The sequence below is a fragment of the Pongo pygmaeus genome, chromosome 10 (genome assembly GCF_028885625.2).
Source record: "Pongo pygmaeus isolate AG05252 chromosome 10, NHGRI_mPonPyg2-v2.0_pri, whole genome shotgun sequence".
In the NCBI taxonomy this organism is placed as follows: Eukaryota; Metazoa; Chordata; class Mammalia; order Primates; family Hominidae; genus Pongo; species Pongo pygmaeus.
In genome coordinates, this window is record NC_072383.2 from 66,519,374 (window position 1) to 66,539,020 (window position 19,647).

General features: G+C 38.2%; 1 protein-coding gene across 4 annotated transcripts in view; it reads left to right on the top strand.

Moving 5' to 3' along the window:
• Positions 1-18,422, top strand: part of RAP1B (RAP1B, member of RAS oncogene family) — a 51,015-nt gene extending 32,593 nt beyond the window's left edge. For 2 of the 4 annotated variants that reach the window (XM_054443538.2, XM_054443539.2), the window contains exons 2-8: positions 5,459-5,541; positions 7,149-7,217; positions 8,747-8,803; positions 10,875-11,015; positions 13,667-13,810; positions 14,478-14,594; positions 17,180-18,422. In XM_054443538.2, the coding sequence (XP_054299513.1) occupies positions 5,485-5,541; positions 7,149-7,217; positions 8,747-8,803; positions 10,875-11,015; positions 13,667-13,810; positions 14,478-14,564 (555 nt within the window). In that variant the 5' untranslated portion in view covers positions 5,459-5,484 and the 3' untranslated portion in view covers positions 14,565-14,594; positions 17,180-18,422. The remainder of the gene's footprint in view (positions 1-5,458; positions 5,542-7,148; positions 7,218-8,746; positions 8,804-10,874; positions 11,016-13,666; positions 13,811-14,477; positions 14,595-17,179) is intronic. The other 2 variants (XM_054443540.2, XM_054443537.2) reach the window with 1 other exon arrangement.
• Positions 18,423-19,647: the final 1,225 nt, after the last annotated feature.

Consider the following 19,647-nt stretch of genomic DNA (forward strand, 5'->3'; position numbering starts at 1 on the left):
AATGAGCAAGCTTCTCAGAATATAATCATTTACTTGTGGCACACCAGTTAAAGTACTAACTTAAGTCCTTTGCTACCTACCGTATTTATCTTTTCATTCTAGATAAATTTTTGGTTGCTAATTGTAAATTTTGCATTGATATAAGATAGGTATTTAAAATGTCAGTATTTACATTGAGTATTCCTTTTTCTATAAAGCACTTAAAATATATTTAATGTTGTAATTTTCAGTAGTTAAGCATCTCTTAGTCCTTTTTGAGAAGTGTTTTCTGAGAAGTAATTAAGACTTAAAGAATAGAATTAAACTTTAATTGATTCTTTTATGCGTATCTGTTTCTTTTAAAAGGTACCCTCACCAATAGTTTATTAATCCAATACTTTTCCAACATCAATATTTTATAGTTACTCTATAAGTTGAGTGGCTAAACTTGGTATTTTTGAGTTTTCTAAAGTCTACTTCTTAAAAATGCCAGTAATTATCAGCATTCTTATGATAATATTGGGGTAGTTATAGAACAACTTCACAATTCCTCTGTTAACTTCAGTTTTTGTTTCATTTGTTTTATAATTTTTTTCTATTTATTAACAATAGAACTGTCAGGAAAAAAAATAAGCAAAAGGAAAAGAAAAACAATTCCCTATCCCACCACCTTGTCATGTATTTTTTTTTCTTTTTTTTATTCCAGGGAATTGAAATTCATTTTCTATTATAATCTCAAGATTTTTTCCGTACCCTTGAGGTAATGTAATAATGAGATTCCTCCTAGGCTGTCAAAATTACAGTCTGCATAACTTGAGGTACAATAGATTTCATTAAGACTTCTGTGATTAATATTAGCGGTCAGAGACAATGCCAGTATTACAGGATTTTTGTTTAGTAATGTGTTTTTTAAATACTTAAAAGAGGGCTATTTCCCAGTCATTATCTCTGAACATTTTTAAATGATTCAAAATACTGATGTATGCACAGCTTTTTGCTTTTTTATATTGACATGAAGGGTTCTTACATGTTTTTGAGCTAGTAGATTAAAGAGTGGAACAGTGGGCCGGGCGCAGTGGCTCATGCCTGTAATCCCAGCACTTTGGGAGGCCAAGGCGGGCGGATCACAAGGTCAGGAGATTGAGACCAATCTGGCTAACATGGTGAAACCCCGTCTCTACTAAAAAAATACAAAAAATTAGCTGGGCGTGATGGCGGGCGCCTGTAGTCTCAGCTACTCAGGAGGCTGAGGCAGGAGAATGGCATGAACCCGGGAGGCGGAGGTTGCAGTGAGTCGAGATCGCCGCGCCACTGCACTTCAGCCTGGGTGACAGAGCAAGACTCCGTCTCAAAAAAAAAAAAAAAGTCGAGCAGTGATTCTCAACTGAAGGAATAGCAGTTCTCTTTAGTGTACTGAGTGGCAGCTCAAACCATTGCCATTACTCTTACTTTAAGTTACTTTTTTTCTTTTTTTTTTTTTGAGATGGAGTCTTGCTCTGTCGCCCAGGCTGGAGTGCAGTGGTGCGATCTGGGCTCACTGCAACCTCCACCTCCTGGGTTCAAGCAGTTCTCCTGCCTCAGCCTTCCGAGTAAGTAGGATTACAGGCATGTGCCACCACACCCGGCTAATTTTGTATTTTTAGTAGAGGCTTTGCCATGTTGGCCAGGCTGGTCTTGAACTTCTGATGTCCAGTGATCCAACCGCCTCGGCCTCCCAAAGTACTGGGATTACAGGCGTGAGCCACCACGCCTGGCCTGAAATTTATCTTTTGTTGACGAGTATGTGAAAGGTGTTGTGTCAGTGACTCTGAAGAATTACTACATTTCTTTCCTTGTTAATTCTTTCTTTAATTTATTGATCACATATTTCAGGCACAGTTTCTGGTTCTGGGAATATGGCAGTGAGTAAAACAAAAAAAAATCCCTATCCTCATGGAGTTTACACATTCTTTGTAATCCATCTCACAACCTTTTCATGTAGCTGTTACTATCTTAATTTTACCTGGAAGGAAAGTGAGGCTCTGAAAGGTTTCATGACTTGCCCAAGATTATAGAAAACCACGATTTGAAACTTAGGTACCATTAGCCACTATACTGTGCTGTCAAAATTGTCCCCCCATGGGGTTCTGTGAAAGAGAACAATTAGTCTCAGTGTCTCAAATAGTTGTCACAAATGTCTTTGAAAATCTGATGTAACTATTCCCATTTTTAATTGTGCATGAAATTTTAGGGAATTGACATATTTCAAAGTGCTCATTCTTAACCTGAGCTAAGGACTTCAGGAAAAGAACACTTGAACAGAAAGGTTATGCCTAAAGATCACAAATACACTATACAGATACAGGTGCTACAACTCTTTCCCAGTCCCTACCGGCACCACAAGCCAATTATGTTGCTTATTGAACAGAGTTGTCTTTTCTGCAAAACTGGATGCAACCACACCATCCTAAAAACAGGATAATGGCTGTTGCCAGTGAGTCGGAGTTGGCATTTGCAATAAAAATCTGTTTGTTATTTCAGTCTTTTCAATGCTGGTGTAGTAGAAAGCACAGATTTGAAAAATACTGATTCAGATCTTGACTATTGTACTGTTGGGGTTTTTTGTTTTGTTTTCCTCTTTAAGGTAACAAAAATACCCTGATAATATCCCCAAACTGGAAATCAGCTGGTGTGACTGGGTAAAGAAAATATCATGTATTCATATGGTATGTTTTAATCAATAGTAATAAATGAAAGGAGCAAGTTACTGATAGATACAATAATATGGATGAACCTGACTCATTCTAGCAACAAATAATGCTCATTCATGGATAAATGAAGCAGCTGGGAAAAAGAGTCCCAATCACCTCACTAAGAAGTATAACTCCCACATCCAACTCAGCCACCTTTGTGAAATAAGAAAGGCATACGTCTCTTAGAAAATCACCTCTGATAAATGTATAGTTTTTATATTCAGTATTTTAAAATTGTAGTTTTTATGTTGTTTCGGTCAGTTGTGTTATGTTTGGAGGTTTTAGTGAATATATATAGTTAGGCAACCATCACTACAACCAGTTTTTGGTGGTGGTGTTTTTTTGTTTTTTGTTTTTTGTTTTTTTTTTGAGATGGAGTCTTGCACTCTCACCCGGGCTGGAGTGCAGTGGTGCGATCTTGGCTTACTGCACCCTCCACTTCTCGGGTTCACGCAATTCTCCTGCCTTAGCCTCCCGAGTAGCTGGGATTACAGGTGCCCGCCACCACGCCCAGCTAATGTTTGTACTTTTAGTAGAGACAGGGTTTCACCATATTGGCCAGGCTGAACTCCTGACCTCGTGATCCGCCTGCCTCAGCCTCCCAAAGTGCTGGGATTACAGGTGTGGGCCACTGTGCCCGGCCCACTACAACCAGTTTTTAGAACACTTCCATCACCCCTAAAAGGTTTCCTGTGACTATATGCAGTCAGTCCCACTCTCACCCCCAGTGGAGGAAGGGTGGAGAATTGGATGCATTTCCCTTGGAGCAGCAATATTGAACAGATTTGGGGTTATTGTACTTCCATTTGTTAGTGAACATGCAACATCAGTTCCTCCTGTGGCTCTGTTTGTACAAGTAGCCTCATCTGTGGGCTTTCATTTCGAAAACAAAGACCTTTTTAATTAGTTTTTTCTAGTTTGTTTGTAAGACTCTGAAAATCTCAACCATTGTAGATTTTTTCAGATTACCAATTTTCCGTTTTAAGTTTCCTATTTCAGACCTGAACCCATATACAAAAAGAAAGGCCATCTCTTTACCTTAGCTGTTGGGTCTGTGCCAGAATACTTTTGAAAATTTCCTTAAATCAATTTTTATTTTGTATCCTATTGAATCTTTTTGAGACAGAATCTCACTGTGTTGCCCAGGCTGGACCCCAGTGGCATGATCTCGGCTCACTGCAACCTCCACCTCCCAGGTTCAAGTGATTCTCATGCCTCGGCTTTGCGAGTAGCTGTGATTACAGGCGTGTACCACCACACCCAGCTAATTTTTGTCTTTTTTTTGTAGAAACAGGGTTTTGAAGCCGGGTGTGGTGGCTCACGCCTGTAATCCCAGCACTTTGGGAGGCCGAGGCAGGTGGATCATGAGATCAAGAGATCGCAACCATCCTGGCCAACATGGTGAAGCCCCGTCCCTGCCCCCACCCCACCCCACCCCCCAAAAAAAGAAAAAGGGTTTTGCCATGTTGGCCAGGCTGGTCTTGAGCTCCTGATTTCAAGTGATCCACCCACCTCAGCCTCCCAAAGTGCTGGGATTACAGACATGAGCCACCACATCTGGCTGAGTTCTTGATTACCTAAGCTATCCTGGTCAGATACACTGCTCTTTTTTTTCCTTTTTTTTTTTTTTTAATTTCCCCAACCTTGCTAGACTGCTGGTCTTACAGGATTTTGGGGAATTAGGAAGTTCAATGGTTGGCAGACTTTCAAAGACAGGAGCAGGTTAATGTTAGCTATAGAAGCACTGTCACTCAAGTGAGACAGTTGTTGATTGGTTAGCTTTGGGATGTGTCTCTTTAACAGGCCATTTTTGATTGCCTGAGTTTCAGAAGTAAGGAACCCTCATTAATTGGTTAGTTTGTAGAAGCATATCCTCTGAGGCAAATTGTTATTAGTTGATTAAAATAATTTAAATCAGTTATAGTAGCTTTGTTAACCATGACCCAAAAAACTGTCATTTCTTGATTAGAAGTTTTAAAACCTGTTCTGGTGGCTACTTTTGTACCACTTTACTGACCCTTTAGTTTTTTTCTAGGAATGTAGGAGCCTGTTATTCTCATGTAATGCCCCCACCCTGGAATCCTTTAAGACCTTCTGTCTATTGTTCGTATACTGAAATTTTATAATGATAAGCCTTGGTATGGATTGTTTCTTTCTGGATATATTTTGTTTTTATTTCTACTATTTCATCATACTAAACATTCTAAGTAGACGTTTTCAGTCTGGGAACTCATATTCTTCAGTTCTGTCTCTGATTCGAGACCATTTTCAGGTTGTCTGTACGTCCCCCACTTTAGGAACAAATATTTGGTCTTCTGCTTCCTCTACCAACATATTATATTTACCATTTATGTATGCCAGGGCTTGGCCAGATACGTAAATATTTAGGTTCTGTTGTAACTACTTTGCTGTTATAGCGCAGAAGAAACCACAGACAATACACAAATGAGTGTATATGGGTGTGTTTGAGTAAAACTTGATGTAACAAAACAGGTGATAGGTTGGATTTCTTTTCAGACCTGTGCTCTATCCTGGATCTGACTCAAAGTCATGTCTGTAATTCTGTAGTTTTCTTCTACCTCTGAGCATCTTTTAATAAATCTGCTTATAGGGTGCTCCCTATTAGGGTTGTATAGTAATGATTTTAAATAAATCTATTTTCCTGAATGTTTTATTTCTGTGAAAAGCACAGGAATACACAACTCTACTTAGAATTCTTTTTTTTTTTTTTTTTCTCCTTTAATAAGGTACTAGGTTTTGACAAGCTTGCATCATGCGTGAGTATAAGCTAGTCGTTCTTGGCTCAGGAGGCGTTGGAAAGTCTGCTTTGGTAAGTCATTCTTACTTTACCTAAGCCTTTCACTCCAAGATGTTCTTTTTCTGTTGAGTTTTAGGTTTTGATGATTTGTCTTTGTTAAGATAAAATCCCTTAATGACTTTAGAAGCAATATAATATTTTTCTTGTAATTTTACTCAACTTTTATCTGGGTGGATCATATTCTTTCTGGAACATTGACTCCAGAATGACACGAGTTATGCTGGAATACCATTTGAGCTAAGCACAGAGATTGAGAGCATACAAATACATGTCTTTTTGCATTCGCATTTCAGAGCCAGATAGGAATAAATTTTGGTCTTTTTATTTTTATTTTTTTTTTGAAACAGGGTCTTACTCTGTTGCCCAGGCTAGGGCTCAAGTGATCTCAGCCTCCTGAATGCTTGGGACTACAGGCACGTGCCACCATGCCAAGCTAATTTTTAAAATTTTTGTAGAGATGGTGTCTTGCTATATTGCTCAGGCTGGTCTTAAACTCCTGGCCTCAAGTAATCCACCTTTGCCTCCCAAAGTGCTGGAATTACAGGCATAAATCACCATGCCTGGCTTGCTCTTTCTTACGAATAGTCTTACCCTATACATTTTATGTTAGAAAATATCAAAGCTTATAAAAAGTCTTCAAATATTACCTTTGACTGTCCAGTTTTACATTTTTTAACGGCATGTTTTCTGCATCAAGGAATGGTATAGCAAGAATGAAGACATAACTCGGTAATGAGGGTTGGGAAAGGAGAAAAACATAGGGAAAATAATTTGATGAATAGTTCAAAGCTTAGCAAAGCCTCACAAGCAAATAGATTGACCTTCTGTCTCACTCATAAGATAAACCATCTTGGCCACTTAGAAAGGCCACCTAGCTGAGAATTGTCATGCTTGGAACAAACTGAGAAGTACATAGAACGTAAAATGAACTGCTTTTTCATTTGTATCCAAAGTGATGGGGAGGTCAGTTGATCCTGCATTTATGTGTGTATACATAACAATTAGTCAGTTTCTAATTTAAAAATCAAATTTAAGCTCTTAAGACTGAAACAACGCCGGCACGATGGCTCACGCCTGTAATCCCAGCACTTTGGGAGGCTGAGGCAGGCGGATCACCTGAGGTCAGGAGTTCAAGAGCAGCCTGGCTAATATAGTGAAACCCCGTCTCTACTAAAAATACAAAAATTAGCCAGGTGTGGTGGTGCATGCCTGTAATCCCAGCTACTCGGGAGGCTGATGTGGGAGAATGGCCTGAAGCCGGGAGGCAGAGGTTGCAGTGAGCCAAAATTACGTCACTGCACTTCAGCCTGGGAGACAGAGCAAGACTCTGTCTCAAAGAAAAATAACAAAGGACTGAAACAAGAGACATTAAAAATTTTTTAATATATGATCTCTAAATTTAGAATTACCCAATAAGGAGCATAGTGATTATTTATTTAAAAATAAAAAAACAGCTTCCTGAGGTAATTTTCTTACCAAATGTACACATTCGAATGTAGTATTGGCTGTGGTTTTTTTCATTGATGGTGTAACTCCCTGTGTGAAATCAGTTTACAATTTAAAGATTGAATGTACTCTTTTCTTTAGAAGTATAATGGTTTCTTAATTTTTTTTTTCAGACTGTACAATTTGTTCAAGGAATTTTTGTAGAAAAATATGATCCTACGATAGAAGATTCTTATAGAAAGGTATATATTACTTTGGAAGGCCTTTTGCTTTTGATTTTAATATAAATACTTATTTTAGCTTTATAATTATTGAATGTTTTATACAAAGTAGGATGGAGGCAGAGTTAATTTACAAAATTAGTGGGAAAAGTTTACACTTACTTTCTGGCATTGCATATTTACCAGTTTAAGAGGATCATAAACACCCATACTCTCACATATTCACAGAATTTTTTGTAATTTGACACACAAACTTTAAAGCAGACCATTCATTTCAAGTAGTAGCCCCATGTTACTTCCAGTCCCCTACCTAGCAAGACTGATTACTCTCAAGCTCCCTTCTTTTTAGCCTAGAAATAGGTGGACACAAGTCTTCCTAAGCTTTCTACTTACTAACCTCTTGAGAAAGTGCCACCACTCACAATACAGGTTGAATATCCCTTATCCGAAATACCTGGGACCAGAAGTGTTTCAGATTTCAGATTATTTTCTGATTTTAGAATATTTGTATATACATAATGAAATAGAATGGGACCCACATCTAAACAATTCATGGTTTCATATACACCTCATACACATAATCTTATATAATATTTTTAATATTCTTATACATGAAACAAAGTTTTGGCTGCATTTTGACTGACTGGTCACATGAGCTCATGTGTGGAATTTTCCACTTGTAGCATGATGTTCCACACATGGCTCAAAAAGTTTTCGATTTGGAACATTGCAAGTTTTGGATTTTTAGATTAGGGATGCTCAGCCTGTAGAAAGGTGAATTCCTGTGTCCACTAACAGCATGTGACAATAAAACAATGTGTAGACATTTTTAACTTAGTAGGGAAAGACGTATTTCCCAACCTTTATGAAGCAGCCAACCTGGCCCCGCTATTGTACAAATACTGTGTTTCCGTTCCTCCCTCCATGTGCACAGTCTACCGAAAAAAACTGGAAAATTTTGCACCCCAGCTGTGAGACAGTATTACTCTTTTCTTTCTACATCTAATTCTAAATACCTATTTTTCCCTAGGAGATATTAGATGGAAAGGGGTAACAGGGATATATGTGTAATTTATTTAATAGCTGTGGCACTGCTTCCTTAATACAAGAAATCTTGTTCCAGTATGGTGAGGGCATATAGTTACCTAGAGAAATAAGGTATATCTAAAGTATCATGGGAGAATTTAGACAGAATTACTTATGATACTGTTGGAACTATTGATGGTTTTGTTTATTTATTTGAGCTATTTTGAAACTATTTTTTCTCTAGAATTAAGTGCTGAGAGATCCATATTGAGACTGGATTGTGTAGGTTTCCCTGTGTTGACTTGAGAACACATGGCTTTTGAACTTGATTACAATTTGGGGGTCTTTGAATCTTGATTACTTAGCTATTTTTCCTCCTGCTTTGTTGAAGTATTGCTTGATACTAGTCTGTAAAGTTGTTATAATCTGTGTGTCTTATTTTTGATACATTAGCTTTTTTGTGTATATTAAGGTAGTTTTATGTACATTTAAAAAATGAACATGTATTTTAATTTTTCTACCAGCAAGTTGAAGTAGATGCACAACAGTGTATGCTTGAAATCTTGGATACTGCAGGAACGGTAGGTAAAACTAAATACCAAAGTATATGCACTGTTTGTACAGTATTGACTTCATAAATGCTAGTACTCTATAGACAAATATTAGTTAAGCTTATTTAAAAGTACTGCTTGCAGCCGGTTGTAGTGGCTCCCACCTCTGTTCCCAGCACTTTGGGAGGTCAAGGTTGCCGGATCACTTGAGGTCAGGAGCTCAAGACCAGCCTGGCCAACATAGTGAAACTCCATCTCTACTAAAAATACAAAAATTAGCCAGGTATGGTGGGGGGAGCCTGTAATCCCAGCTACTCAGGAAGCTGAGGCAGGAGAATTTCTTGAACCCAGGAGGCAGAGGTTGCAGTGAGCCAAGACTGTGGAGACTGTGCCACTGCACTCCAGCCTGGGTGACAGCGCAAGACTGTCTCAAAAAAAAAAAAAAAATAAGAGTACTAGTTGCTAAACTTTAAATCTTTTTTTTTTGTTGTTCCGTTGAATCCTTAATTTTATATTGGCCAGGCGCAGTGGCTCACGCCTGTAATCCTAGCACTTTGGGAGGCCAAGGTGGGTGGATCACTTAAGGTGAGGAGTTCAAGGCCAGCCTGGCCAACACAGTGAAACCCCATCTCTACTAAAAATATAAAAAAATTTAGCCAGGCTTGGTGTTACACACCTGTAATCCCAGTTACTTGGGAGGCTGAGGCAGGAGAATAGCTTGAAACCCGGGAGGCGGAGGAAGTATATTGCACTTTTTGTAATTGCAGTGGGTCAGTTATTGAAAAGTTTAGAAAATATGTTAGAAGAAAAATTTTCAGTCTCACTGGTACTTTTAAAACAATATATTACCATATTTCAAATAATACAGGCATACATTCATTTCCTCAGCAGCTGTGTGAGTATTTTGATTGAGCTGGGTATGATGGCTCACGCCTTGTAATCCCAGCCCTTTGGGAGGCCAAAGTGGGTGGATCACCTGAGGTCAGGAGTTCAACACCAGCCTGGCTAACATGGTGAAACCCGTCTCTATTAAAATACAAAAATTAGCCAGGTGCAGTGGCAGGCATCTGTAGTCCCAGCTACTTGGGAGGCTGAGGCAGGAGAATCGCTTGAACCCTGGAGGTAGAGGTTGCAGTGAGCTGATAACACACCACTGCACTCCAGCTTGGGTGACAGAGTGAGACTCCATTTCAAAAGAAAAAGAAATATTTTGATTGGTATCTGTTCTCCTTCAATGTATTTATAGACAAACTAAATTTGTAGGTATGTGAAGATGAAGGGAAGATTTGTTCTTGGTGTATGGTATTCATTCAGCTAATGTTTGAATACCTGATACATGTCAGGCACTGTGTTGTTACCTTCGAATGCTCACAGTCTAGCGAAGACAAAGTAGTGTGGGAAAATGGGATGGTCTAGATGATGCTGATGGAGCCCTACAGAACTACAGCATTTGAGTCATAGCTATATGGATTAACTTGGCAGATACAGTTGGGGTGCTTTATACATTATGATATATTTTAAAAGCTGCCTTTAGTAACTTTTGGGGACAGGATATCTCTGTTCCACTTGAGTATATTTTTTGTATTTAAATCGACTTTGGTGTATTATTTTTAAATAGGAAACCTATTTCCAGCTGGGCGTGGTAGTTCACGCCTGTAATCCCAGCACTTTGGGAGGCCGAGACGGGCAGATCACAAGGTCAGGAGATGGAGACCATCCTGGCTAACATGGTGAAAGCCCGTCTCTACCGAAATACAAGAAAAAAATTAGCCGGGCATGGTGGTGTGCGCCTGTAGTCCCAGCTACTCGGGAGGCTAAGGCAGGGGAATCACTTGAGTCCGGCAGGCAGAGGTTGCAGTGAGCTGAGATCGCGCCACTGCACTTCAGCCTGGTGACAGACAGAGCAAGACTCCGTCTCAAAAAAAAAAAAGAAACTAAAATGCTAATTTTTCAAATAGTATCTTGTCATAGATTATAATTTTAACAAAGTTACATAATACTACAGTATTCTTCATTGAGCTATAATTATAGACTGTGAAAATTGTAAAAATAACTGTCAAAACATTCTTGTTTTTTTAACGTTCCTTTCTTTGTATTGTAGGAGCAATTTACAGCAATGAGGGATTTATACATGAAAAATGGACAAGGATTTGCATTAGTTTATTCCATCACAGCACAGTCCACATTTAACGATTTACAAGACCTGAGAGAACAGATTCTTCGAGTTAAAGACACTGATGATGTAAGCTGACTTCCTAATAAATATATTTTATTTCAAAACCCTGATTATAATTGTTTAAGTCTAAATTTAAATTCATTTTAAAGCTCGTGTATTTTGGTGGGGAGGGGGGTGTCGGTTTTTTTAAACTTTTTCCTTGAAAGGCAAAAATACCCATACATGTTTTCAAATATGTATCATGTGGAAAGTGAGAAATTTCCTCCTTTGCCATTATCCTGTGAAAATTAAATGTTACACCCTTCCTTTTTTTTTTTTTTTTTCTTTGAGATGGAGTCTTGCACTGTCACCCAGGCTGGAGTGCTGTGGCGCGATAGCTCTACCTCCCGGGTTCACGCCATTCTCCTGCCTCAGCCTCCCGCGTAGCTGGGACTACAGGCACCTGCCACCATGCCCGGCTAATTTTTTGTATTTTTAGTAGAGACAGGGTTTCACCATGTTAGCCAGGATGGTCTCGATGATCTGACCTTGTGATCCGCCTGCCTCGGCCTCCCAAAGTGCTGGGATTCAGGCGTGATCTACTGCCCCCGGCCTTTTTTTTTTTTTTTTTTTTTAATTTTTATTTTTTGAGACAGAGTCTCACTCTGTCACCAGGCTGGAGTGCAGTGGCATGGTCTCGGCTCACTGCAACATCCACCTTACTGGGTTCAAGCAATTCTCCTGCCCTAGCCTCCCGAGTAGCTGGGACTAAGGCGCGTGCCACAGTACCTGGCTAATTTTTGTATTTTTAGTAGAGACGGGGTTTCACCATGTTGGCCAGGATGGTCTCGATCTCCTGACCTCAGGTAATCCACCCGCCTCGGCCTCCCAAAGTGCTGGGATTACAGGCGTGAGCCACTGTGCCCAGCCAATAATAGTAATTTTTAAAGAAAGGCAACAAATACATTAGATTCTAACATTAATTTAGGTGCCCCTTCAGAGTCTACCATAATGGAGTTTAATTCTTCATCACACTAAATATAGCAGTGGTTCTCAAAATTGATTTTGCATCAGAATCACCTGTAGGACCAGTTAAAACATAGATTGCTGGGCTGAGATCGCAGAGCTTCTGATTCAGTAGGTCAGCAGTAGGACCCAGGAATTTGCATTTCTAACAAGTTTTGAGGTGGTGTTGGTGATGCTGATCTGCGTACTGTAAGAACCACGCTGGGCATGGTGGCTTACACCTCTAATCCCAGCACTTTGGGAGGCCAAGGCGGGTAGATCCCCTGAGCTCAGGAGTTCAAGACCTCCCTGGGCAACACAGCAAAACCCTGCCATTACCAGAAATTCAAAAAAAAAAAAAAAAAAAAATTAGCCAATATGGTGGCGCGTGCCTGTGGTCTCAGCTATTTGGGAGGCTGAGGTGGGAGGATCGCTTAAGCCTGGGAGGTGGAGGTTGGCAGTGAGCTGAGATCACATCACTGCACTCCAACCAGGGTGACATAGTGAGACCTTGTCTCAAAATAAATACATAAATAAGGCTCATTGTACTGCAGTTTAATTTTAGCAAATATTGTGAGAGCTGGGAGACACCCATGGGTAAATGCTTTTATTTTCTGGACTTCTGAAACAAGGGAATTTGGGGGGACCCTACATAATTACAGCAACCTCAGGGAACATTTTTTAATTTGTAATCCATTTAATTAAGTGGCTTGATTTTTAGTAAATTAAGTTTGATTGGCTTTTTTTTTTTTTTTTTTTTTTTTTTTTTTTTTTTTTTTTGGTGACCGAGTCTCACCCTGTTGCCCAGGCTGGAGTGCAATGGCACAGTCTCAGCTTACTGCAACCTCTGCCTCCCAAGTTCAAGCAATTCTCCTGTGTCAGCCTCCCAAGTAGCTGGGATTACAGACGTGTGCCACCACACCCAGCTAATTTTTGTGTTTTTAGTAGAAACAGGGTTTCACCATGTTGGCCAGGCTGGTCTCCAACTCCTGACCTCAGGTGATCCACCCACCTCGGCCTCCCAAAGTGCTGGGATTACAGGTGTGAGCCACTGTGCCTGGCCTTGATTGACTTTTTTAATACAAGACTATGAGAAACTAAAAATTCTATTTTGGGGGCCTTCCAAATTTCTCCTTTTCGTGTTGTGCAACTGAGAATGCTGAGTTTAATAAATGCACGTCAGGAAACCAGAAAACTTGAAGTTGATTCACACCCTTTAGAGAAACATTTTAAAATGCTGAAATATATTGGATTTTCACAGTAACACCCTTTCATACTTCCTTTTAAAAAGTTTATATGTTTTGCTTACTATAATTAAAGTCCATTATGATAAAATTTTAAGGTTTTTTCCCCCCATCTCTCATAACAGGGTCATAGCTTGTTTTCTCAAAATTTTATGTAAAAGTGCCTTATTTATGTCTACATTGACTAGGTTGTGTTCATTTTACTTAACATATGAGAGTTTTCTTTCTCTCTTTTCTTCCCTTTGGCGTTATCGTTTGACATCTCCATGAAAAGAGAAGGCAGTGGAGATAATTGACATCAAAGTTAATACCTACGTTTATGTTACAGATTAAATTGTTAAGGCTGTACATTTTATTATATATTATTTAATATTTTTCTGTGGCATTATATGAAAAGTAATTCTTAGATTTGACTGTTAGAATTCTTTTGATTTGAATTCATATAGCATATTTACTTATTTATTTTTATTCTCACAAATGTATTTTTAGGTTCCAATGATTCTTGTTGGTAATAAGTGTGATTTGGAAGATGAAAGAGTTGTAGGGAAGGAACAAGGTCAAAATCTAGCAAGACAATGGAACAACTGTGCATTCTTAGAATCTTCTGCAAAATCAAAAATAAATGTTAATGAGGTATGGTCAAATATACTTACAATGGGTCTTCATTTGAAGTACCACATTGAAGATGAATGGAAAATGTCTTAACCCCAAGTTAATATGTACTCAGAGTAATATGTTGATGTTACAGGCAAAAAAAAAAAAAAAAAACCTCTTATGTCAAATGTATCTATGTAGTAAATAAACAACAATACTAATTCAGTCTCTATTAAATACTTGTACATTGATATTTACCATGAAAAAGGAAGACTGGACAGAAAATACAGGGATAGGGAAGACAGATTAAGACTTAAGGTATATGAAGGATGTTATATAAAAAATAGAGACTAAAATTCCGAAAGGTATGCATGGTTTTTGAAAGGCTCCAAGTCGTGTTGTAGAGCAAAAACTTATAGTTTTTAAAAGGATTTTTTCTTCGTGTGATGGTAAATGTTCTAATTGAACTAAGTTAAGATCTCTGCAGCTCCTTCAACTAAGTATTTTAAGGAGCACAATATTAACACTCCCCAAAAATTTGAGTTTGGCAGTTATAACACCTGATTTTATTGTCATTCCTTAGCTGAACAATTCTGGGGATTAATTTATATCTATGGAGATTCCTGTTTTTTTCGATTTACTTTTTTCATTGGGGGCGGGGGGAGGTGTTCCTCCTGTAAATTAAAACAAATTATTGTATTTGCAGATCTTTTATGACCTAGTGCGGCAAATTAACAGAAAAACTCCAGTGCCTGGGAAGGCTCGCAAAAAGTCATCATGTCAGCTGCTTTAATATACTAAATGCATTGTAGCTCTGAGCCAGGTATGTTCACTTATCTTTCCTCTTAACTTTTAATCACTCAACCTTATTAAGGGCATTCTGTCATGAAAGCAAGTACAGAATTCTTTTTGTTGGTTCTGAAAAATAAATGGTTTGTTTTTATAAGATATCCATGAGTTAGTATGCTATCTTATTAATTAATTATTTACTTATCATCATGAGTAAAGTATTTCACGTAAGTATTCTTTTTTTGAGATGGAGTTTCACTCTGTCACCCAGGCTGGAGTGCAGTGGCGCAATATCAGCTCCCTGCAACCTCCGCCTCCCAGGTTCAAGCAATGCTTCTGCCTCAGCCTCCCGAGTAGCTGGGATCACAGGCACATGCCATCATGCCCGGCTAATTTTTGTATTTTTAGTAGAGATGGGGTTTCACCAAGTTGGCCAGGCTAGTCTTGAACTCCTGACTTCAAGTGATCCACCCGCCTTGGCCTCCCAAAGTGCTGGGATTACAGGCATGAGCCACCACACCCAACTAAGTGAATATTCTAAATAAGTTCATTCAGTATACTGGTTGGTGCTGGCAATACAGTGTTGAACAAGACCAACCTTCTCTCCTTGACTCTTAATTACTTTAAGCTAATTCAGGTATACTGAAAGAGAAAGTTAATCGCAAAACATGATACATTCTGTATTAAGATAAATACAGGGTAGTGTTGCTAATAAAAACCCCTAACATGGCCAGGTACACTGGTTCATGCCTATATTCCTAGAACTTTGGGAGGCTGAGGCAGGATTGCTAGAGGCAAGGAGTTGAAGATCCGTTTGGGTGACATAGCTAGACCCCGTCCCTAATTTATTTATTTATATGTATTTATTTATTTTTGAGATGAATCTTGCTCTGTCGCCATGCTGGAGTGCAGTGGTGCGATCTTAGCTCACTGCAACCTCTGCCTCCTGGGTTCAAGCAATTCTCCTGCCTCAGCCTCCCTAGTAGCTGGGATTACAGGCGCTTGCCACCACGCCCCGTTAGTTTTTTTGTATTTTTAGTAGAGATGGTGTTTCACCATTGTTGGCCAGGATGGTCTTGATCTCTTGACCTCGTGATCTGCCCACCTCGGCCTCCCAAAGTGCTGGGATTACAGGCATGAGCCACCGCTCCCAGCCAACCCCGTCCCTAATTTAAAACACATACACACACACCCACACACCGCCGCCCCCCCCCCCCCCCCCGACATGTTCATCATGTGCCAGTCACTTTTTTTTTTCCTTCAACTTTTAAATTCCAGGGTACATGTGCAGGATGTGCAGGTTTGTTACATAGGTAAAGGTGTACCATGGGGTTTGCTGCACGGATCTCGCATCGGTACCTGGCACATAGTTAACACTCAACTATTAGCTGCTGTTGTTTGCCAATGATAATGATTTCCTCTTCAGCTGTCATTGAACTGTTAATTGTTAAACTGTTTATTCTTAAGAACCTTTGACATTGCTGACTCTTATTTCTTCCTATGTTAATTGACTCAATGCTGCCATAGCACTTTGATTCTGCATCTTTTCAGAGTTTTTATTCCTGCCTTCCATCTAGGGCTTTCTGTTTAGTAGTATATCCTCTCATTCTGATATCCTATAGTTCCTGACCACATGCCCATTCTTAGCAGCACACATGTGCTTGAGCTCACACACTTCCATCTGTCCTTTTTAATTTGCAACAGTCTGCTAGGATTTAGAAAACTTGATTGCAGACCTCATTCAGACTCAGAATGAGGACCTAAAGTTCTAGGCATTTGTGAAAATTATTTCAGCAGCCACATATATATTAACAACTCTTCTGGAGCTTGTAACAAGTCTGATCACCAGGAAAATATAATAGGAAACATTTTTTTAGCCAAGGCATATATGCAGAAAATTATTCAAAGTACATATTTAACAGTTCTAAGTTTACTTTTTAAAAAACTTTAATTACATGTGATTTTAGTATAATACCACCTTTTTCTGACATCAGTCTTAATAGAATGTTTAAATATGGAATTAGGAAGTATATAATGTGATTGTAAATCTGTAAAACACCATCATGAAATAAATTCTATTTGTCTGCTTCTCTGAACGAGCTTTTTAGCCACTCTTATTGAAAGAGTGAGGAAGAACTTGATTATCTGATACTAGAAACATTGGTTAGATGTGCATTCTGTACTTATGATCTAATTCTAGGAGTACATTATGATTGTGTAAACACAGGATCACCTATTTTGTTAATATTGCTATCTGACTTTTAAATCCTAATTCTAATAAGGTTGACTTGACTAACAATTTTAATGTGATTTTTTTCCTTTTTAATCCTTGGAAGGTAATGCACAAAAATTTGCACAAAGGTACTTTCCCTTTCTGTTCCTAAGATTTTCATTTAACTGACTTTCAAGAGGGCAGCAGAATAGACTTCATCTTTTTGGAATGAAAAGATGAAAAGGTCTGCCATGAATTGTGGTGTGTTGCCACTAATGTAATGCCTAGAACAAGAGCCTAGATTATATTCATTTCTAACACTTTTAAGACTGTTTCCTTAACTGTTTCCTTTTGGGTCTTTACTTTTTCTAGCCCATGTTTTTAATTAACTTTTTTCCTTTTGACAGGTCTGAAGAACTGTTGCCCAATTCAACAGTGCCAGCATTCCAACTTTGTTAAACCTACCAACATCTTAAATGGACTTTCCTGTGGTGGTACCCTTTAAGAGGCGGATGAAAGCTACTATATCAGTTTGCACATTCTAATCACTTTCCAGTATCACAAGAGAGATTTTTACTTATATAATAGTCCTAGAGTATGCAGCTGGTAAAACCAGAGGCTACATCCAGTATTACTGCTAAGAGACATTCTTCATCCACCAATGTTGTACATGTATGAAAATGGTGTACTGTATACTTTAACATGCCCCATACTTTGTATTGGAGAGTACAATAATGTAAATCCTAAAAGCACCACTATTTTAGCATAATAAAAGAAAGTCCAAAGAGCTCCTATATAGACTACTCCAGATAACTTCGCTTCTTTGATACTTGTAGCTTATTGTAATTTTTTTTAAGAAATTCAAGGTCATTATTATTGTACAAAATAAGCGCTTTGATTAACACAGCTATATAGTTTTTTTAATTTTTAAAAAACCTGTGGAGACAGTGATCTTGTCTTTAAAATATGATAGTCCTTTCAGTATAATGTCTTAGATTAAAGACGTTGCCTTTAATATCTGTTGGGAAGGAAATGTCCAGACTTTTCAAATCTCTTATTATATGTTTCCTTTTTTTGTTTACATAGGGAACAATGTTTATAGTCATGTGTACAGTGGGGGTCTACAACAAGAAGTGTATATTTTCAAACAATTTTTTAATGATTTAACAATTTTTGTAAATCATTTTCAGGCTTCTGCAGCTGTAGATTCTCACTGTGAATCCCTTGCTTGCTCATGCATAAGTGTATTTGCAATACCAAATATACAGGTTTAGTATTTTTGCCTGTTAGTGATTGTTTCACATGTGTAACGTTTTGGTTGAGATGTTAAATGGTGGACGAGTACTGTGGATGTGAATGTGGGAAGTAATTTTAATCATATGTAATTGGTCACAAGGCCTAATTTGCAGTAACTATTGCTGTTTTATTTAACAATGCCTTGTTGCTTTGTATGCATTAATGTTTGGATGTAAAGATTGTGTGTCTATCCAACAGGGAGCCACAGTATTTAAATTGACCAACCTAATGTTACAACTACTTTGAGGTGGCCAAATGTAAACTAAAAGCCTTAATTAAAGTGGTGCAATTTTGTATAACTTAGCATCAGTAGTTCAATAAATTTGGATTGCCATGCAAGGGCTTGCATTATAATTACTTGCCACTTGAATGTGTTTTGTGTAATGTTTTAACAGTGCTAGTAAATAAATACGGGTTTACCCTGGTTTTAATTGTAATAGGTGCGTTTTACACAGCGTGGTTTCATAATTTAACATCTGGGCAAGCCAGACTCATTAATTACAGGAATAAGGAAGTAGTGAGTTTTCTGGTATTGTTTGAATATCCGCGTAACCATCTTTTGAACTTTTCCTTGAGAAATAATTTTGTAAATCAAGCAGTATTACTTATGAACAAATGCCTTTGGGTAGTGTTCAAGTAGCTCTTTGATGAGGTAGGTAAAAGAGGAACGATTTAACATACTTTGATGGATGTTACACTATGGATTTTTTAAAATATAGGATTGAAGTTAGAATATTGTGGTTATAAAAATCTTTGAGTGATGTGGATTAAGCACTTCTAGAGAATCGATATTTTTCTTAAATGTGCTATAATTCTGTAAGAACTGAATTCTTACAGAATTATTTTAAAAATGTTTTTGAAAATTGTAAAGCTCTTATTAACACAAAACTTTTTGAAAGTATTTGCCAGCTACTGGAGCAATTAATTAGTGATAATATCTAATAGAGGGGTATCTGCTAATCCCCTAAATACATGCTGTTTGAATGATACATTTTTAAAGGCTTTCATGTTAAGAAAAAAGTCTGATTCTTTACAAAAGGGACTTGTTTTGGCAGAACTGGTTTTATTTATAATCATTTGGGAAAAAAATTAAGCCCAAAAAACTGGGACTGTGAAACACTAAAATTACTTCAATTTACCATGTCCTGTTACATCCATTGATACTGCCATTAATTCAGTAATTACTTTTAATAAATGTTTGCTGCCTACCAGCTATGTACCAGGCCCAGTTCTAGGCTCAAAACAGCTAAATATTCATTCATTGGACAAATTAAGTACTTAAGTATAAAAATCGTTCTAGGCCTAAGGATGTAGCAGCAACCAAGATCAGCTATAAAATGCTGCCCTCCTAGAATTTATATTCTATTGAAGAGTTTCTCAGCCTCAGCACTATCGATGTTTTATGTTTGATAATGTATTCTGGTGACTCTCCTGTGCATTATAGGAATTTTAATATCTGCCCACTAGATGCCAGTAACACCACCCCAGCCTCCAAGTTGTGACAACCAAAAATGTTTCCAGACATTGCCAGATGTTCCCCAGTTGGATTGTTGGGGGACGAGGGAGGTGAACTTGGAGG